This window comes from Poecilia reticulata, linkage group LG5, assembly GCF_000633615.1.
Source record: "Poecilia reticulata strain Guanapo linkage group LG5, Guppy_female_1.0+MT, whole genome shotgun sequence".
NCBI classification, from domain to species: Eukaryota; Metazoa; Chordata; class Actinopteri; order Cyprinodontiformes; family Poeciliidae; genus Poecilia; species Poecilia reticulata.
In genome coordinates this window covers 11,353,147-11,375,900 of record NC_024335.1, presented here as the reverse complement: position 1 = coordinate 11,375,900, position 22,754 = coordinate 11,353,147, and the positions used below count along the sequence as shown (strand labels likewise).

The window sequence follows — 22,754 nt, the reverse complement described above, 5'->3', positions numbered from 1 at the left end:
GATCTTATTGATTTTTTTTTTGTTTGCTTTCAAAATTATTACTTTAAAAATGTATTTATTGTTTTTGGGGCAAATACCAAATATTTTAGTATTGGGGATAAATTGAAACATTAATGTATACATATTTACTCTGAAAACACTGAGGAAAAGTAAACATTGCCAAATACATAATTGTACATACATTTGATGTTGAATGTGCTATCTTTACCTGAGAATATGTAAGTAAACATTTCTGACTCCAGAACGTTTTTAATGTTTGAAACAATGTCGACTATTTTTCTGTCCCATTTTCCTTTCCACTGTAACAAATAAAGGCTATTATAACAGAGATCTGAGATGGCAGATCCCAGACAATTATTATGAAATGAGGTTGTTCCTTTTCTTTTTTACTTTGCATTCAACAATTGGTCTGTTCTAATAATACACGTTGTTCAAGGATTCAATGCTGCAAAAACACAGTTACTTTGAAAATGTTTTCACACTTCTTATCTGAAGTGGAGTGAAGTGGACCTGATGTTTTGGTCCACTAATGCACAAATTCAGTACATTTTTATGTTCACATTGCAAAGGCAGCATTTTGATTTTTTTTTTATCCCTATGATTGAAGCATAAATTTACATGGACAGCTTAATAAATGAGACCATTAACTAACTACACAATTCTTGATGTTATGCTGGAAAACAAAGAGATCTTCTATGTTGAGAAGTAAAAGCATTCTTTCAGGAAGCTCATTATAAGGTATGCAGCTGAAGCAGCTCAATATAAGGCATTGACAATGCCTTGAATGTACATTAGGCCATAAATATAAAGCTACTTACAGTAGCATGCATGCTGACTGGATGTTAAGTTATTTAACTCAAGCTAATAGAGTGAGTCAAAGGTGTCTTTCAGAATTGAATTATTGCTCTGCTTCATGAAAGCAAAATACAGACACTAACAACTGCTAAATTTTAAAAAGTACATTTAAGAATAGTGATCAAATTAGACATTTCATAAAACGATGTGAAAAAACAGAAACTATTGTAATTTGGTTTGATTTATGTGATGTCACGAGCTGCGACGCAGTCCTACAGTAAAGTCCGTGCCGACATGCAAGCGTACAAACATACGCACCCCCGTTAACTTACTTTTTGGTTTCAGCACAAACTGACGCGATACATCCAGAGGTGTACACACAGTGTTCTTGCCTCAGCTGTTATATCCATCCTAGCATATTTTCAGTGTCAAACATTTTCCCGATTCCGATATTCAACTAAGCTATTTCCGGATTAAAAGGCAACCGGGAGGGAGTCGCGTGACGACGTAATGACATAATCAGGACATGGTATTAATTGAGTGTTTTCTATTAAGTTGAGTATTCCGTTTTGGTTACAGGTTTCTGTTTTTTCAGTGTTATGCTTATTTCATTTTGTATATTTTGATGATAGTTATCTGAGTTAGAAGTAATTGTTTCTGTTGTGTTTTCTTGTGGGCAGAGCCTGTGACTATAAAACAGGGCTCGTCAACCCTGAAACTGAATTTAATTTCCAAACAGGTCACACTGATGGTGATGGACTTTTGAGCTGCTGTGAAGGTACCGCGTTTTTTTTTTTTTTTTTTAAACCTACCTGGACATATATGGTCAATATGCTTCACAGATTCTCCAACTTTTTTTCACCTGATGATGAGCACAATAAACACCATCTAAAGTGAACTATGGTATTGGCCTATTGTTTTTGTCCTTCATAATAGAGTTGCGCCATAATCCACAAGGAGAGTTTTGGTATGAAAAGCACAAAGCAAGTTTCTAAAGCAAAAGATAAAGGTTATGCAGGTAAATGCGTCCAGATGTACTTTAAGAGGGTTGGCACTGCAGGGTCACCCAAGATTAGGGTCAGATATGTTTGTGCATACAAAATAAGGTCAAGCAGCCACATCAGCATTCTGAACAGTCAGGTTTTCCATCTTTGAAAGGTCTTGATTTGCCAAGCCGACATTGCATTAACAAGTCTGTAACAGTGAGTCATATTTGCACGCACTAGTAACAACAGGCTCTTGTTTGAATCACTTTTAAAAGTAAAATAAAATGACATGTTTCCAGTTTTTTTTATTCAAATGTAGACCTTTATAAACATTTTTTTATAAACACTTTTAAAAACATTATGATTTAGATCAAAGCCTTTAGGGATCCTTCTACATACCCCAGCGTAGGATTGATGTGAATAAGTCAAGTTTATGGGTCACCTTGTTTGCACAGGACTTTTTAGTTCAGTCAAACTTTCTTTGGGACTGAACTCTGCTTTGTGAAGGCCACTTCACAACATAGATTTTGTTGTCCTTCAGTCAGCCTGGTGGCATATTGAGTGACTTCCAGGTGACAGACTCACTTTTGACTGAGCTTTAACTTTCATAGCTAGCATCTTAAAGTCACAGCTGACCTTAACACCCATACAATCCAATGTTGCCAGTCCTTTCCCCCCACAAATGTACCTACGATCATGATCATTACACCTTTGGTTTCATCAGACCACAGAGCCTGCTTTCACATAGTCTCCATAAGTTAGTTTTTTGCTCTGAATGTATTTGCAAAATGTATTGTGCCTTGCTATGTTGCATTTATAGCAATGGCTTCTACTATACTGAAGGACATTTCAGAGCAAGTTAATATAGAACTTCTTTCACTGTGGATAATGACACTCACCTGCCAGTTTCAGTAAGCATTTTCTTCAACATTTTTTGTTGCTTTTGGGTTGATTGGCACATTTCACACCATGACATGTTCCTCTTTACTACAAATAATCAGTTCCGTACTTGAACTCAATAATGAAGGACCCTTGATGTACTTGCAAATAATCTTTAAAACTTTCAGGCATCTGGAAACAGGGAAAAACTCTTCTTGTGCTACAATTCCTTGCAGTCTCACAAAGGACATGGAAGTGTGGATGATGCCATCTGCCCTGTGTTGTTTACAGTTCTCACTGGCTGGTATATAATTTGCAACAAACTTGAATGATTGATTCCTATACTGGTTAATGAGGCATGGGTAACATGTCGAATTGCAACAGATGTGTTCGTTAAAAGGCCTGAGGAGTCATGTTGATGATACAAAGTAAATCACATGTGAGCAAAAGCATGCTTGTCTGTATGAGATTTAATGTTGCTCTACTATCGCGGTGCATGAAATTGTGTAGATGAATCAATCGAGTAATCCAGGTTCATCAGTGGTATTGCATTATAAAATTTCTCTCTTTGGTTATATTTATAGGGAATCGCATTCCTTTCATGCAGTTTTAAATGTAACATTAAGTATTTAAGTAAAATAAAAGCTGAAACATCTTATTCATTTTTTTATTTTAGGAAAGACCGAGTGCATGTAAAGCAGGCTTTGTGTTAAACAACATCTGGCAGATTTCCAAAGATAATGCTTTGTTCTCTGATGTGACTACAGGTGATAATGTTCCACTTGCCAGTGAATACAAAAGACTCTGCATGTGTGAAGAGAAAGAAAACACAAAAGAATCAGCCATCAGAATCCTAATCACCATCTTGGATGATTAAAATCCTCTTTTCATGTATGAAGTCTATCCAAAAACCTGACCTACACCTACATCATCACAGTAGTAGAGAGGGTGTAAACCAACTGTCCTAACTCTGGAGATGATTGAAGCTGAGAAGAGGTTTATATGTGTCTGAAAAAGGAATTCAATATGGCAAAATTTTGTTCTCAGCATTTTTTGTCAACATCTTTTTATTTGGAAGCGTGGATGGATATCTGGATGGAGCCTTGAGCCTCCAACACATGTTCCAGTAAAAGAGAGGTTTAGAAAGATAATCAATCTGCTGGTAATCATTTCACAACCCCCCAGGCTTTATGAAGTCATCTTGTAATGTTTAATTTAGCAAGTGAGCACATTTCACATAATTTAAGCCTTTGGCCATCAGACATCTGAGCCACATGTGGGAAGAGTATGAACAATGGAGTGCCATGATGTCCGACTATCTGCTCATCTTTCTGTGAAACAGTTCAGCTAAGATACCATTCAATAAAACAAAAGGAAGACCAGCATGCTGTGCTCCCTCCCCCTGGTGAACTGCAAAAAAAACTCGCTCAGGAGAAATGTCGACCTGCAGCAGAAGCAGGTGCCGTGTTGCTGTATCAAAGGGGGCGTGGTGCAGAGAAGGGGATACCATGATGAGTGCTTCTAGCTCGTAGTACGACACCCAAACCTACTGTCCACGTTACTTACCTAACATCTGACTGAAAAGAAGCTGCTCCAGGTCTCCTAGTACTGTCACCACCAGCTCTGGGTCCACCTTCAGGAAAGGCTTATCTCCTCCTTCCTCTCCCTGGGCTTTGGAGCCCGATTCTCCTCCAGCTCCGGCTCCAGCTTTCTTTGGGATGGCCTTCGCTTTGCTGGAGAGGATTTCATCGTCTGACTTTCCGTCGTCAGGTGCCTTGCTTAAAGGTTTCACCTCAGCAAATGGACCACGAGGTATCCGACTCTGCTTGCTCAGGGCAGAGGGAGCAGCTAGGGCGCTGAAGGGCTTGGGTTTTCCCTGGAACAGTGAATGTTCAGATTTGGATAGGTTTCGAGAAAGGGGGGCACCCCCGCCGGCACTACTGCCACCCCCTGTGGTCTTTGGCTTGTTGGTCTTGGTCTGCCCTGTTCCAGGCTTGGCCATGTCATCACACCACTTTGGCTCATATAGGTGCAGCTTCTTCTCAGCATCAGTGAGGACAGCCAGGTTTGTCATCGACCTCTGCTTACGAAGATTGGAGGGCACTGGTATCCTGCCCTCAGAACTGCCAGCCCGATAAACCTTCAGCTCCCCACGCTGTGTGCTCTGGGGCACTCCAGACTTGGCCCTCTTAGCTGCCATGCCTACTCCTTTGCCATCTGCTTGGCCGTATGCCTTGGTGCTATCCGTCCGTTCCATCTTCAAACCTCCTTCTTTGCTTTTCACACTATTCCCAAGCACGCCTCCTCCATGAGACCATTATCAAAATGCATCAGGAGGGGGAAAACAGTCTTCCTTAGTCAAACTCCTCTCCTTGTGTGGAATCATGCATGTAAATTTCCCCCTCCAAGACAATCCTTCTGCTTTCTTTTCCTTCCCTCTGTATCCTTCTATCTCCCTCTTTCTTCCTGACGAGCTGCTGCAGCTGCAGTGCAGCCCAGGCGCTCCCTTTCTCTCCTTCCTTTCTGTCCTCCTCTTCACCGTTTTTTCCACTCTCCTCCCTTCTGCACGCCCTCCTGCCGCCGAACCGCGCAGCAGCAGAATGACAGCGGAGGCACACGCAACAGCACTCCCTCCTCCCCTCTGCTTTTTGCTGTCTCTCCTTCGCCTCTGCCTTCCCTCCCATCCTCCTTCCGCCCGTCCCTTTTCTTTGGTTTAAAGATGCTTTACCTTCTCTCACCAGAATACGTCAAACACAAGTGAGCAACGAGAGGATGGATTTTAACACCGGCATGCAATTATTCTCTAACATATCTTGATTTCCCACCATTTTCTGTGAGTCCTTTGTTCCTCCCCTCCCCCTCTTCACCTATAGGGTTCACTGTTCAATACTTTTGATGAATTAATAATCAAAGGAATAGATATTCAGATGCATAGCTGCAAAATATAGCACATATTATAATCACTGTCATAATTCAACACAGTGTAACAACTGGAGCAACCAGATTATCTCTTGATCCTGTCTGAGCTTCCTTATGATATCTATTCCAAAATTCCTACCCTATAAATCATTTGCTGCCTAGTTCTCCACTGCCTTCCAGCTGTTTTCTACATAAACACAGGCAGTGAAAGATTATGTATGCAAAAAAAAACCCTGCAGCTTGCCAAATAAGAGAGTGAATGACAAGATGTGCCAGCATAAGCAAGTGAAGTGCCCAAAACTGCACTTTGGAAAAATCTTCTACGTCACTTTTAAATGTATTTACTTTGCACAATAAAATAGCATGGGTAAATTAAAAATACAGTTAAGATATTACGGCAGGGAATTTTCTGCCAAAGATATTCCACAGAGTGTCCCGAAGGGCACAGGAAGATTCCGGGGGCTCTGCGGCATTCGAATGCAAGACTGCTCCATGGAAACCGCCCTCTCTAGCAGCCTGCATGTCATCTGCGCCAGACTTCAGTGCTCAAAGACAGATGACAAAGACACATTTACCTTTTCCACAGGCTACTATGACACAACCCACATTTATAGCCTTCGATCATGCTAGGACATGTTCAGTAACCATTTTTATGCTGGGAGGAGACCATGCTACATGTCACAAATCTATGTGATTTCATTACTGCTAGCTGCCATGTCCAGAGGAGACTTTCCAACTCTCACAAAAGGTTTCACCATACTCCACTGCTCTCTTTATTTGGGTTTTAAGGCACCTGGTGTGATTTAAGCTCCACTAATTTTGTAATCTGGGAATTAGTCAGTGGAAACAAAGACAAGATTTGTTTCTCGACATCACGAGTTTGCTCTTCTGCTGACTGAAGAACACCAATGATGACCTTATATTCATTCCTGTGATGAATAGCTGATTTGTTTCAGGGTGGGGATTAGCAAATACATTGCAGCAGAACTAATTCCTGCAGTTTTTGCACACAAAGTTTACAACAGACTGAAAAAAAGATATGCTACCTTTTTATTAATAATAGAAGTCAAATAGTTGTTTAAATATATTTATATTTAATATTTGTATACTTTGTGCATACAAAACCAAATAAAATCATTTAGTTTAATTTGATAAGTCCAATTTCTGTTGTTTACTATAATGTTCCAGCACACTGCCATAAATGAGATGAAATTAAAAAAATGTTGTTATGAAGACCACAATTAAACCATTAAATGTTTAAACATTGGTTGTAACAATTGCAATCAAAATATGCTCACACAACTAATTTTATGACAGGTAAGACACACTTTTCCTGCGTGATAGCAATGCGCTTCCGTATGAAAGCAAAATGTAAGTGCAAAAACAAAATTTTAAAAATCCCAATAACGTTACTCCCTCACCCTCACTCAGTGAGGTGGCCACACACTCTTGGTTAGTAATTTTAATTTTGAGGGTTTAGCATGAATCATGTGTAAAAACGCTTTGCTCATTCAGTCAAAGTGAGAACACGCAGTCGCAGCCAAGCCTCAGGAGGGAAGGGTGGAGTAGAATCTTTCATTTCTTCCAAAATTGGGTTTGATTTACGTTCTCCAGCTGGCCGTCCATGTGACTCTGGAACATCAGTGCGTGTCCACACACAGTCACACAGCTGTCTCCTGAACATTTCCCTGGTCAGCAGATGTGATCAGTTTTGTGCTTCTCAGCTGCTATGATGTAATGAAATGAGTAACATTAGGGAGACCTTCACGTGTGCTCTAAGGGGGAAAACCAAAAAATAAAAGAAAAAAAGAAAGGAAATGTACTCGTTCCTAGTTATGGCAGTGTAGAAGTCTAAGGCAGAAGACCATTCTAAAGAAAACAAGCTTCAGGTTCATCAGTTGACTCATTGCAGTCACAATTCGGGCTTAATCAAATTGTAACTTTCACCGACAAAATTCTTTGACAGTTTTTATATACTTTTCCAGAGGTAAACATTTTTGAAAATTGTCCAAATAAGTAGATTTAAAGATTTTAATTGGGAAGACAATTAAATCTTGTCTTCCCAAGACAAGATTTAAACATATTTTGAAATGTTTTTCTTAACATCTTTCAGAGAGTTCTTTAACTGTGTCTTAGGTATCAGATTTTTCAGAGCAAATTCAGATTTCTTGTTTTCAATCAATATTATGGCAACTACAGCTACTATGAATAAATAATTGTTAAATCAGTAAGTTAAACTTAAAAATTTAGAAGAATGTAAGATTTTAAGAAAAAATTAATCATAAATATCTTTAGCATTACTCTTCAAATCCATTAATAAATGTATTCAGATTTTTTTTCATGTATAAGATATGCAACTATAACCAAACAATGTAAATTTATTTATTTAGAAGCAATATACTTTTCTTTCCTGAGAAGTTGCATTTTTGAAGAATCAAGTTTTCTAACAGTTGTGTGATAACTTCTCACTGTCTACTTTTTAAGTATTTATCTGTAACCCCTCTCCCCAAACTATTAAATCTTCTCATGAAAAGCTAATTGCTAAAGGCACATGAAGAGTTTTAAAAGGTCACATGATAGTTCATGTGGTGCAGTAACCTCAACAACAACCTCCAGTGAAAGTCGTGAACTGACTGGAATGCAACCAGCCTGAGGGATTAGGAGTTTCTCATTTATTTATTTTGTTTCGATCAACATTTTTGTAAAAGAAAATTCACAGGAAATGACAGCAAAGGTAATTCAAACAGGTTAAAGAGTGATTAATTTGACTGCAACAACTGAGCCTTCTTACCATCAATAATTCATTTCAAAGAAATCATGCCTGAGTGCTTTTTTCTTTCCTTTCAGAACAACAAATAAAAAGTCCATATTTTACCTTTCAACCACTTCGCAGTTGGCACCAGATTGATGGTTAACCAAGAAACATCTCACCACTCAACTGTGAAAAAAAGGCTCTTAGTCCCAGACATGAAATCCGACCTGCCCATCAAAATAGTCAGTCTCAGCCCTAAAGCTGTCCGTTCTCTTTGAAGGACAGCTCATTTGTTTGTCTGGTCTCTCCCAGAGGAGACTGGCTGGAGGCTCTCGGCCTTCAGTCACTAAGATAATTAGGATGTCTGTTAGAGGCTTTCATGCTCCTCAGTGCAAAGAGGTGAGGTCATCAGGCACACATTTTATACCAGACATGTTGTTAAAATATTCTGATTTCAGTGTATTCCCAATTACCTCAGACATGGTGTTAATTGTGACATTACTTAAAAAAACAATTTGCGCAGCTAATTATTTAATTACACAATATAATTAAAAAACACTGTCTATTGTGATAATACATGTCATTCACAGTTCTGAAGGGGCAATCTTGAGTATTTTTTTCCCAGCAACATTGTATAATTTTGTAGCACAATAAAGTAAATATGTCACCTTCACTTGTAATAAAAATGCTGTACAAATCAGACATGACTTAAAGGAAATTTGATTTTGCAACTTAATGCTTTGAAATTGGGCCTCTGTCTCTTTAAAGAGTCCTTGTGCTTTCCAGCACTCTGCCTTCAGCACATCATCAAGTTAACATTCCTCTATTAACCATCTACAAACGTTTATAGGAAAATTGGACTGAGTAATAGTTTACATAATGAGCTCAGCAGATGTTCAGTTCCACCAGGTGTTTTCTAATTAATGCTGGCTAGTCTGAAGGAGCTTAGTGGAGGAGTAGAAGGGAAGGGGTGCTCTCACTGACGCTTGGAAACTCTGAGGAGGGGCTACATCCTCAAAGGCAGCACTTTGTCCCACCAAGAGTTTTACAAACACAAATGACTATACCAAAAATTTCTCAAACATGCATGATTTTACAGGATTAGCTACCACAATTATGAGGATAATACACAGCTCTACATCACGATGTCACCAGGTGACTCTGAACCCATCCAATCACTGAATAGATGCTTAAAACAGATCAATGTGTGGATGTGCCAAAACTTTCTCCAGCTGAACAGAAACAAAACTGAAGTTATTGTCTTTGGACCTAAAGAGGAGCGAAMCAGAATCAATGCGCAGCTTCAGTTATTACAACTAAAAACCAGCGTTCAGGCCCGAAACCTGGGAGTAGTGATGGACTCTAACCTGAACCTTCAGAGCCACATTAAGACCACAAAGTCGGCCTTCTATCACCTGAAGAAGATCTCCAGGATTAGAGGACTTTTGTCTCAGCACGATCTAGAGAAGCTCATCCATGCGTTTATCTTTAGCCGCATTGATAACAGCGTCTTCACAGGTCTGACTAACAAATCAATCAAACAGCTGCAGCTGAACCAGAAGCTGCTGCTCGCGTTCTCACTAAAACCAGGAAGATAGAGCACATAACACCAGTTTTAAAGTCCCTACACTGGCTCCCTGTAGGTTAGAGAATAGACTTTAAAATACTGATGTTAGTTTATAAAACACTGAGCGGTTTAGCACCACAATTCCTTAAAGATCTGTTATTGTTGTATCAACCGTCTAGACCCCTCAGATCTTCTGGTTCTGGTCTGCTCTGCATCCCCAGAACCAGAACCAAACGAGGAGAAGCAGCATTCAGTTTCTATGCACCACAGATTTGGAACAAACTTCCAGAAACCTGTAAAACAGCTGAGGTTGGAGTCCTTGTCAAACGGTGATTTGACTAAAGTTCCAGAGGGTTAGAGTTCCAGTTAAACAACGTTTAACTGAAGTCCTAAAAGAGGTGCGGGTTTTAAGGTTTTTATCTTTTTTTAAAATCTCTTTCTCTTTCTCACTGTTTATTCAATGTCACATGATGTTTTTATTTTAATTATGTAAAGCACTTTGAAATGCCTTGCTGCTGAAATGTGCTATACAAATAAAATTTGATTGGTTGATTGATTATACAGATATGTTCTTGATGAGAAATTACATTATAACGTCATGTAAACCTAAAAAAAATGCTATTTTATATTTTGACCTTTTCCAGGCTTTATGTAGTTCTAATGACAAAGGAAAAAAGCATCGATAAATAGACAAACTCCACCAGAGCAACGGTGTTGCATACACACATTCACCAATTTTGTGTCACCTGAGACGTTAGCATGTTATTTGTGGACATTAACTCAATACCCAATCATCAGAAAAACAAATTATTGGTTGAATGTATAAGGATCCATAACTTTTAAACATTGTTGCTCTTATAGAGTGCTTCTTGGTACATTAAAACCATTTTACAACCATAAGAGAGATCACCCAAATCTGCAGAAGATATATTTTAGAGCATCCTTTATGGTGGGATTACACGGGGGGAGAGCAAGAGAAGCCAGGGTGGGAGGAAATTACTGCAGGGAGTCATCACAACGGCGGAGAGGATCATCATTTCTAACCTCTCCTCCATGGATTACACACACTAAAAACCAACACACAAGCGATAGCCTGAAACACTGCAGTCTTGTCTACAATTCTAGAATTCATTAAAATTCTTTTTATGTTTTATTTAATTAGACTGTGAATCAGGGCAATAACAACTTTTTAGAGCTTGTTATGATCAAGTTTTAAGTTTTATTGCTGTTTATAAAATATTTCATTGTTGCAATAAGACCTTTGCATATCACACTGCTTTAATAATGCAACATTTTATTTTAAATTGGGCAAGAACTACAGTACGCCAGTACACACTTGTTGCTCTTAAAAGTTATGTGTATATATATATATTTGTTGCAAACCAGATGTAACTGGATCAAGCCACCATGAAAGCATTTTGAAAACTCTAAACAAATCAGTGCATTTAGAGTTTTCAAAGTGTTATCATATTTGCTTGATCCAATTACAGTTGGTTTGCAGCAATGTGAAATGCTAAATCTATCCTTTGGCTAAGGCTTTTACTGGGAGGTCTCAAACATTAAATCAATTTCCTTTATTTACAGTAGTCTTGTAATCTCTTTTTCTAATTAAACTTAATTGATTGGATTGTCTCAGGTTCTTCGGCTAATTGTGACTTGAATTCATTTAACAACATTAGCAAGTATTGACAAAGACAAATACAAACTCAATTTGTAATTGGATTTGTAAATTGTGTGGATTGCAGAGTTGCAACATGGTTCAAGTCACACCACATATTTAGCTTTTAACAACAATATAAAAAACAAAAAGAAAATATTGCATTAAGAATGCCTTGTGGTTCTGAGAAATCTGCCATTTACCAGCACTCTCTTTTTTTTTTCTTCTTTCTTTTTATTTCTAAGTGCATAAAGACGTGGAGTATTTTAGGAAACCCTGATGCACAAAACAGACAGCACAGCCAGCGTGAAGCTTTGGCTGCGCGTCGAAGACAGACATTGCGAGAAAAACAGCCATGCTGAACAGTCAGCAGTGAGCCTTGTAAAAGTTTGGGTGTTACAGGATGCAATAAAACACAAATGGAAAAACTGTGTTCTGCATAACCAACTGGCTGACCTCAGTGAAGTGTGTAAAATTTGTTTTCTTCTAATAAACTTCTTTGGGATGAGTAGAGGAATGGGGAAAGTACCTTGAACATCTAAGAAGAATTTTCAAGTGTTCGTACTTGGGCATAAATACTCATTGAAGATTTTCATATTGTATCACACAACCTCAATGCTAAAAGAACCACATTTCACTGCAATTACAACTGCAAGCATTTAGAGTTAGTCCTTCCTCGCCTTGCAGATACATAGAATGGGATTGTCTTCTTCACAATAGAATTCAAGCTTACTTCAACTGGAAGAAGAAGATCAATGAATAGCAACTTTTAAGACCTGCCATATATTTTTTTATTGACTAGGCAATTCTGACTTAAATGGGTTTTGATCTAAATCACTCAATTGAAACTGTGGCAAATTTTCCTTTTAGGAGGTGAATTCACCACCAATGAAGGTTTTTGTAGTCTCTTTTGTTTTATTCCAGGGTCATCCTACTTTATTTCTCCTCTTTTATCTCTATTTAAGAAAAGGTGCCCCAATGAAGTTCCAGAAGTGATTACTTTCCTCTAAAAACACAGATGCTTCAGATTTACAACGCTTATTCTTCGTTGCATATATTCAAATTTCCCCTTGCTATTTTTGAATTGAGTGTAAAATTGCAATAGCAGAACAATATGTAATCTTAATACTGAAGGGCCTTAAAGACACATCACTTGAATTTGTGGAAAGAAGTATTCCTTTTTCAAGGGGTTCATTAGAAACTTAGAGAAAACCTGTGAAATTTCTGAAACCACACAGATTCTTATAAAAGACTGCCTCTGGCTCATAACCTTGAGTGAGCCAAATATTCCCAAATATGAATTGCCAAAGGCACCAGACTCACCTAAATCATCACAGCAGACCTCCATGGAATCAGAGGAGCAGTCACTCAGATCATCAAGTGTAGCATCTGAACCCTCACTGACCTGAAACCTGTAGTCGAACACAAGAACAGTTCAAACAGCATATCATAAAATAAGTCTATATTTAGCTTTCTTTATTCAAAGGCTTAGGAGGTGCTAAAATCAAATTTCAATAAAATTTTTTATATATGAGCTCATCTTTCTAATTTAAAAAAGGTGAAATACTGCCCTCACCTGAATCTAAATGGAGCAACAGCAGCCATGTTGATTTTTCCTGGCTCGCTCCCTCTTCGTTTCATGTTAAACTTCTGGTAAGAATCTTTTGGTTTATTAACAATAAAATCTCCCACAAAACCTCCCAAGTCCTGGTTTGAGATGTTCCTCACTTCTCTTTGGAAGTGCTCCTGTCCAGCAGAAGAAGGACGTGATCTTTCATTCCCATTTGTCCCTTTGGTATAAAGGAAACGTCCTCGTTCTCGGTCTGGATAAAAGTTAGCTGAGTGCTTCAGTAAGGTGTCCCCCTCTTGCGCGTTGTCTACACTCCTTAGACGACTCTTTCCAAAAGTCCAGTTCTTATTGGTGTTTCTCCTGAGCTGTAGGTCTCTCAAAGCCTTGTGTGTCAATACACTGTTTCGCAGGTCCAATGTGTCTTTGGAACGTGGAACGTCTCTTTTTACAATCTGAGGGCTGCTGTACGCCGAACATGTTCCATTGCTTCGCTCTGTACCGACTGGGCCTCTGTTAGAATACATACCGATCTTTTGCTGCATTAGGTTAGCTTTTAAAACTTTGCCTCTCACCACGTCTGCAGGATCTGAGGAAACAGATGATGAAGAATATGCAAGTTGTCGTCTGGAGGAGAGCTGATACTGCATTGTGGGAACGGGGAGGCTGCTGTACTGTTTGGAATCCATCTTTGGCAGAGGCATCATGGTCTGAGGTAAAGGGAGACTTGAACTGACGCTTGCATCACTCTGCCTTTGGGATAAAACTTTGATGTTGGCTCCATTGTTCATGGCTAGTGGGAGTCACTGTATCACTGAAGAGAAATCTAAAAAAAGAAGAATTGAAATTGAATATGGACAGGAACAACACAAAGTGCATCAGGAAAGGTCAATCTGATAACTGTTGTGATTACTTAAGGAAAAACAACAATCATTTCTTATAGCATTAAAACAAGGAAGTGAAATTTGCTGCCTAAAATGTTTTGGAATATCTCGCCATGCTTCATTCTGGATGGTGTTGTCATCCATTACAGCTAAAGTGGAAAGCTATGGTTGTAGTCCCATCTTAAGACAGTTAAAGGAGATAACAGCTTTATTAAAAATTATAAACTTTATGATTAAGCAAATCTACAGTAAAACAAATATTGTACTTTATATATTTTTTTTGTAATATCCTTGACACAGATAAGATAATTTGGAGCGAAGTGGGAAAGGAGAACAAAAATGAAAACAGCTGAAGCTGAATCTCCACATAATTATACTAACCACATTTGAGCTAGCGTTAGCATCATAGCACAGTGAGGCCTTGCACAAAGTTAAAAAGTACTACTTTAAAGCAGCAGTTTTAAACCATTACTTTGAAAGTAACTAACTAAGGCTTGTTGATTAGTTTTTGTCTAATCTAAGCAGTTGTTTTATTATTGCTCAGTTTTTTGAACTAGGTTAAAGACTTTCTTTTTTTTTTGCAAAGTCTGCAGTCAGCTCCTGTCCAAAACACATATATCTTACCCTGCTTACAATATATCTTTAAAATGTCATGCTGCATTCACTTTTTTGGTAGATTTGGTAGACTCTTGATGAAAAAAAAAACAAAACATTTTCTTTTCTACAGAAGCAATCTTACTACTAGTATTTTTTAATCAACTGTACAATTAATCAATCTGCTTGCAATTTCCTAAATAGGTATTGGTACTTGGTTTGTATGTGTTTAATATAAAATCCTTTTAAAGACAAAGCCAACTGTTGAATATTGATTAGGTTTCATTCACACCAGTCCTGTTTAGTCAGCTTTAATTGAACTCTAGTTCCTTGGCCTGGAAATCCTTTTCGTTTTGGGAGGTATAATGTGCAACCTAACTCTGATATGGACCAAAAACAATAAATCCTGCCCCACCTAAAAACCTGAGTTGGTTCAGTTCAAGTGAACTCAAGAGCATTCAAATGCATATGTGGCTGCAACTGAAACAAACGATAGAGTCTAGTAAGAGAAATGTCTCGTGGTCTTTCTCCAACAACAACAAAAATTAATAAATCCTACAACTGCTGAAATCTCCTGCCACTCCATTTTTATTTACATTTTGGTAATGTGATGAACAGGTTTCTTCAAAGAGTTTGGCTTGTTTGACACAGTGCAGTATGAAAGTGAACTGCACCAGCTGAAAATATAACAATTTGTACAATGTTGGTCTCCTCTTGGTTGTGACAACATGCTATCTATAACCTTAACTCTTTATAATAATTTGCTCTGAAGGACTTTTCAGATTTTGGGTTTAATGACCGAATAATAAAGGGGCAGCGACAGTTTGGCACCAGTCCAGAGTGAACCCCGCCTCTCGCCCAAAACATTCGCTGGATTTAGGCACCAGCACCCCTCCTGACCCCGATAGGGACAAGAGTGTAAGAAAGTGGATGGATGGATGATAAAGGGGTATGGAACTGTGCAACCACTAACGTCCTCACCATTATCTCTGTATTGGAGAGGCGCTGCCTCCTGGTCCAAACAGAGTTGGCATGGCCTGAAAGGAGCATTTCCCACCTGCAGAACAAGCCAAGTGGTGTCAGTCTGCCACCGGTCTTCACAGCATGTTTCCCACTGGAGACGTGGACGTTGGACCAAGAATACATTAGGTGAAGCTGTTAAAACATATGGTGTTTTTTTTAGATAAACAACTGAGCTTTGATTGATTTATGTTTGGGTTTTTGCTGACAACCTTTTATTTTAAGACAAAACTAAATGAAACTAGTTGTCCTCAGAAGGGGTTTATTTAACCCTCGTTTAAATGACATAATAGTTTGTTTCCTTAGAACAACTCCAAGGATAGGCAAGTGAAGATTATATAAACATCATATGACTGAGTTTTCTGAGTTGAGGAACTTAAACTGGTGGCTAGTCTGGAATCCAGACATTTAAGCCTTTTGTACATGATATTATCTTTGCTTTACCTTTGTCTGCTCTCTGTTCTTTTACTCACTTATGCTTGCTTTCACTCAGTTGGTCATGTGGTTCAACAATGTCTCTGTGAAGCAGACTTCCTGGAATGTGCAGCTGTTTCACTGCATTTAGTGCAGCATAAATCCTAAGTGAAAGCTCGCTGTCTTTGACAAACTGTAAAGCATAAATGGATGTCTGACTCCCAGTTATAATTACTGCACTACAGTCTTTACAGCAAACCCACACAGATTTGTGTAAATATTTGAGTTTGTCTTTGGGACAAGCAAATACTTTAGTGTTTAATCATTTTTCTTTTTCATTTAAATCTGAAATAAATAATTTGAATTACTATACAGTGATTTCCCCTGGGTCGACTTAACTTATAAATAAGACATAGTTATCAAAGTTATCTGAGTTAGTGAATTTTCTAATTATTTTTCCCTGATAAATATTTTTTGCAGCTTTTAGTTTATGTAGAAAAATTGCAGCTGATGGCAATAACATCCCACCACAGGAGACTACCAAGTAGTTCCAAGTGGGTGCAGTGTGTTTTGCTAACTGTTGCCGTGCTAAATACAATTAGTTACACAATATAATAACAATGTATTTCCCTCCAGATGGAAGAAAGCATTCTGTGCTTTAAATTGCTGCCAGGAGGCAAGACTTTGACATTTTCTCCTTTTCTCATTTTATCCACAAAATGTATGTTGTCTAGATTTGCTATTACAACCTTTTGAATAAATTGGGGATTTTAGCCTTTTTTTTCCCCAAGAGTTAGCTTTGCATTCTTTTACAGAACAGATATTCATTCTGTTATGTAAGTTCTGAAATGTCTCTCCTGCAAATGAGGAAAATTCAACTTTCAACTCAACCCAATTTAGTAGCTACAAGCAAAAATGATCAGTAGCCTTACTTTAGACCCTTAAAAATAGTTTAAAAAACTGACAGCTAATTTGCTAACTTTGCAGAATAATTTGAATTTGGATGTTTTCTTATGCTGCAAACATAGGCAAAAAGGTTAAAGTTAATTTTCCTACCTGATTTAATAATGGTCAATCAGTCAGTATTCCATGCAGAGACAAAGAAGAGGCAGCAGCATGTTGCAGTGGAGCCAACTTTCCTATACCAGCCAACCCACACTTAACAGTGGGCTACAGCTTACAATAACACAATTTAGACCCACATGGAGCTTTAGAGAGGGTGGGGGTGGATCGATGCTAGGAGACAACAAGCGAGTGATGCTTCTAATGTTTCATCCAGTTTTTCCCCTTTTCTTCCGGCAGTCATTCACACATTTCATCCATTATGACCAGACAGATTATCGTGACTCATATTTCAGTCTGTCTGGTGACATCATGCATAGTTTTCCCCGTGGTGCTCATGTTTCTGTCACAGCTTGAGTGTCACTTTGATCTCCTTTTTTTCTTTTACATACAGTGAGAGCATGGAGTCAGTGCAAAGAGGAGCCCGAACTGCTCTGCTTTCACCAACCGTATAATCCCAGCCCCGGGGGGTTCAACCGAAGATACTTCTAAGAACTAATAGCATGTTGCCACAAAAATATTTGTACCTGGGCAAAATCTCAGAGAACTCTGGGCAGCAGGCAATCCAACAATGTAAGCAAAACATTACAAATTCACTTGCTGATATAAACTGATCATTCAGTAGGCTTTTGCTTCACCAAATGTTGCTTTGTTTGGTGAAGATTGCTTCAGAAAGGGCATTCAAGGTCTGGAACTCACATTTGTGTTTGACAACTTCCCTCAAAAGCATGTTAATATTATTAAGATGAGTGAAACATGAAAGACGGCCAATAAGAGTGAAATTATGTTCTGCTGTGCTGTTCTGCCTACAGACTCAGTGATCACCACAAGGAATGCAATATCTGAAACATCTTCACAGGCTCACAGGTTTCAAGCCCCTGTGCATTTGCAAGCTCAATTGTTCTAAAGTAAAAGTCTCTCCAGATCATAACGTTACCTTCTCCTTTGCAATGAATATTACAGAGGAGAAGTAGAACTCATTATCATGCCAGTAGTGATGGAAGCCATGAGAAATATCCAGAGTATTTTCTTCCACCTTTCTGTGTCTCATATATTTGGTGCTCTTCCAATGGTCAAGTTGAGGCATAGCTGTTGAAGGTCTTTTGTTGTTCCTTAACCCCTTCCTTCTCTTCTGGATGTTGGGCTGCAGACAGCATCAGTAATATTGCAATATTATTGCAATAATATTGCAGCACCAATTTCTTCCCTTCTCATATGATTTTAATCAGGAGTGTAGCATCTACGGTAATCAACTATTTTAAAGCATAAAATAAAATCCTTAGTTCTAACCAGGGTCCAAATACTATGAAGTTTCACCTTTTGCAGACTGTCAGCTTACTGTGAGATATACTGCAGGTTATTGGCTGGCAAAGTCTAATTATTGCAGGCATAAAAATGTAGCCCATAACCAAAAGATAACTTAGCTGAATATGCTGACATCTAGTCTTAGAAGAGTTTTGATCTTTTATAAATATAGCACTAAGTCCCAGATTCTTCCTTTTCCCAATTACCTTATGCCCCAGCTTTGTCATAGAGAAATTCTGTAGGGAAAGCCATGGACTGATGGAACATGAGACTGATTAACAGCATGCAATCAGTCTCGCCATTCCAATGAAGGAATGGCTCTTCTTATTTAAAAAAAAAAAATTCCAACTGGGTGACATCTCATAATTTGTTCTCTGTTTTGCTTTGAAACATGCATGTTTCTCAACGTCTATGTGTTTATTATTAATTGTTTTAAATAAGAACAATTTAAAGATTTCATAAAGCTGTTACATTTCAGTGGTAAAATAAGCCTTCTACATTTCTAACATGTCCTCAGTGTTTGTAGCCTGACAAGTATATATTTTAGTCAGATTTTCCCAGTAACATTGTAGCTCTGATGTCAATAATAGTCCTTCTCCCTCTCTTTTAGTCCATCATACATGCTAACAAAATTACAGCACTCTGCTGCGGCACTTATCCGCAGTGTGTATCTGTTTACAGTTGAAGAGCTATGCACTGTTAAACAATGTCTTGTTCCTTTATAGCTAAAGATTAAAATAACAACATGAATAATTAACATTGTAGCTTTTTTATTTTGGTATTTTTCTGGCATCCAAGATTAGAGTGGATTGTTCTAATGACTGATTAAAGGGATTAACTATAAGTCACTTTAATTGATTGATTACCATGAAGCAATGCCAGAAAATTATCAAAATTGTGAGTCATGTTAGCACTTTGTAAACTCCTTTGGGGAAACTAGGCTAAAATAAGCTTTTTTCTACATGGAGCAAAATTCACAGTAAATCTGATATTTATCACCAAAGTGTTCATTAGTTTTCTACATGCAGCCAATAATTTGCAACATAGAAAAATGCACTTTGAAGTTATTTGTGTTTGTCTTTATTTGACAAATAAAGTATTGCTCAAGTCAACAGCTTCAAACATTTCTGGCTGGAGGTAACTGAGTTCTGAACCCCCTACTGGCTTATATTGGCATATTTTGTATTTCTCATGTAAAATATTTGCATACAAATTCAATTGGCGCACCACTTCAGTCTTTGCTGTTAGACTTCTTGGATAAAGGTGATGTTGCTTATGCATGGAGGGAATCACTTATTCTGTTTTAGGTGTTGCAGAAATGAGGTCTGTGCAACTCCACTTTAGATGCAATGCACATTATGTCTCTGGCTTTAAAATACTCAATTCCAAAGATCCAGCAGGAAAAATTGTCCCAACTTTTAGACATCACTCTGCTGGAGTATGTAAATGCTGGTTATTTCTGGACAGGCTTGATTTCACCTCAGAAAACTGTGTCAGTTGCATAAGAGCAGCATAACCGCAGCAGCAGGCTGTAGTTTGCTTTAGGGATTTTAGATCCAACTTCATGAACCACTCAAGATTGCATGCTTATCTTTAAGGGTCCATCTTTTCTTTTGTTTTCAGGCTAGGTTAAATAATTTATCAGAGCACAACAAAGTTTCTAGCGTCAGTATAAGATGGACTTACTGACCTTGCTTAAAATAACCTTTACAACGACATGTGCTCTAAAAGGAATGCTGGAGCTTAAAACAACTTGTGAAATTCTAACATTTAGGTGTTCCATAATAAAATGTGTGCTGTAGGCAAGGGGAACATTTTAAAGTTTAATTCACCCATTGCGATTAAGTGTTAATGCTAATTGTATCGGTATGGTGTTAATTTCCTTATTTATTATGTCACAACAAAAATGCAAAGTAACATAATTGCAGAAAAAAATGTATTCTGAATTTTTTTATCTATCATACAAGTTGGTAGCCTACATCTATTCTCAAGAACTTACAGTGTTGCATAGATGAAGAGATGTTGCTCTGCTACAAGATAGACAAACTTTACTTTCAGATGTGGAGCTAAATGTTCCCAAGTTAAGCATGGGGTTTGTCTCGTCATCCTTTGTCTGATTTGTGTTTTCAAAAGATCAATATCTTTTATGAGTTTTGATCAATGTCTGGTTTAGCTTTGTTTCAGCTCTCCATTAAAATGTCAGCACTCTACAACATGTAGAAATTACAACATGTGCCTTGATATGCACCAACATGTTCACATTTTTGTCAGACATTGTCAGTTTGGCACTTTTCTTACATTTAATGAAGACCAGTTGAGTTTTATTTTATTGTTTTCCTCTGATTGTCTTTCATACCAGATTCTAGTTTTCTAATTACCACATATGCAACGAATCGGTTGTTTCCTTGCCCAGTACATTCTGTACCAGGTCTTTCACTCCCTCCTGGTAAATCTCTCAATTAGCATCAGGAAAACATAAACTCTTAACATCAGAAACACAACTATGTAACAAAGGATTTTTTTGTGAAGGACTCAAAAGCCACAATATTAGGTATGCCTGTTGTTGACATCAATACAGAACAAACCAATCAAATGGCATCCAGAAGTATGACAGCCAATTTACTGGTGTTCAAAGGTAGCCTCCAAAAAAAAAGGGATGGTTGTGGGTAAAAGACAGGCTGGTGTGAGTACTTCATAAACAACTGATCTAATATGATTTTCTTTACAGAAAAAGTATCTAGGGAGTGACAGTTGGGAGGATGAAAATGTCTTGATGTCAAGGTTAGGAGGAGATAGGACAGACAGGATCAAAATGATACAACGGCAACAGTAGCTCAAATAGCGACTTGCCATAACCAAGTTATCTGGAATAGCATCTCTAAATGCATCCCAACTGTTGCCCATTTTGAAGCAGATAGTTTACAGCTCCAGATTTTTACTCTGACTGCAACTCAGACTGCCAGCTATGAATGGAAAATAAAGGCAACAAAATGCCTGGCCTCATCAAACTTGGACAAAAACAAGAAAAATAGTTGCTGTTTGAAAGAGTCTTCAGCTGCAACACTTAGATGGTTGTCAGAATTTGGCATAAACAACATAAAGGCACATAATCATCCTGCCTTGATAAGAATTAGGGGAAACAGTCTTGTCACCTGTTTAAGCAATTAGTACCAAATGAGGATTTTTAAAATGCCATGACCTGCTTAAAATGTTTTGCTATCAAGTATGTGATGACCTTCTAAGTTCCAAAACCAAACATTTCCAATAAAGGCTGTAGATGGCAACCTGTGCTTTGGTTCTTCCAGCTTGATTGTTTGAAAAAGTATATATACTTTACGTCTTGCAAAAATATAGACAAAACAATCACCTTATTTTCCGCACTTTAAGGCGCACCGGATTATAAGCCGCATAGAATAGACGCTACAGTAGAGGCTGGAGTTATGTTATGCATCCACTAGATGGAGCTGCACTAAAGGGAAAGTCAACAAAACAGTCCGACTCCGGTTGGCGAGGAGAGCCTTCCGCGACTGTGTGTGGCCGGACGATGGTCACCCTTCTCCATTCGCTCACAGCTTGTTGGTGGAGAACGTGGTGCTAAATGACCTGCAGACGACCTGATTCTAGACGGTCGGTAGGTAGATAAGTCAGTCAAACTTCATTAACAAACCAGCGTTCTGACAACAATCCCAGCATGCACCGCGCGCTTCTTCTTCTACGGGCGAAAATGAAGTCGGTGGCTGCTTGCCGTACTTGCTAGACCTGTTGTGGCTCAATATTGGTCCATATATAAGGCGCACCGGATTATAAGGTGCACTGTCGGCTTTTGAGGAAATTGAAGGTTTTTAGGTGCGCCTTATAGTACGGAAAATACGGTACTAAAAACCTGTTACAACTTAGTTGAAAATGAAAGTTAACTTAATCTGATGTTTCAAATTCGAAAAGAGGTCAAAAAAGTCATTTTATAAAAAACTCCAGTCATCACACCAGATATTTTCCAAACAAAAGTACCTCCACCACACACCTAATGTTTGGTCTAAAAGTTACCAATTTAATGTAAACTATTCCAAATATAAAAATTAAAAAGAAAAACTAAATTGATAGAGCTTACGATTTACAAAACTTTCAACATAAATGGCTACAACACATATCCATCCCTTGATGACCTCAGTGTCACAAAGCTCTGAAGATAGAACGCCAGACCTTGTTCAATAGTTGTGGAATTCTGTGGAATGGGAGATGTGGGACATGGATCTACAGCTGTCAAATCTTCAGCAAAACTATAATGCCTTTATGTCAATATGGACTAATATTTTTGACTGCTTAACCTCCAATAATAATAATTTTGTATTTTCA

General features: G+C 38.1%; 1 protein-coding gene across 15 annotated transcripts in view; it reads right to left on the bottom strand.

Moving 5' to 3' along the window:
• The window catches only part of nav1b (neuron navigator 1b), a 65,627-nt gene that overhangs the window by 37,381 nt on the left and 5,492 nt on the right, over window positions 1-22,754 (bottom strand). For 10 of the 15 annotated variants that reach the window (XM_008408986.2, XM_008408987.2, XM_008408988.2 and 7 more), the window contains exons 3-4: window positions 13,132-13,948; window positions 12,879-12,967 (exon numbers count right to left, since the gene is read on the bottom strand). In XM_008408986.2, the coding sequence (XP_008407208.1) occupies window positions 12,879-12,967; window positions 13,132-13,913 (871 nt within the window). In that variant the 5' untranslated portion in view covers window positions 13,914-13,948. Of the gene's footprint in view, window positions 1-4,226; window positions 5,262-12,878; window positions 12,968-13,131; window positions 13,949-14,118; window positions 14,187-22,754 lie in introns of those variants that run through there. The other 5 variants (XM_008408998.2, XM_017304799.1, XM_017304797.1 and 2 more) reach the window with 3 other exon arrangements.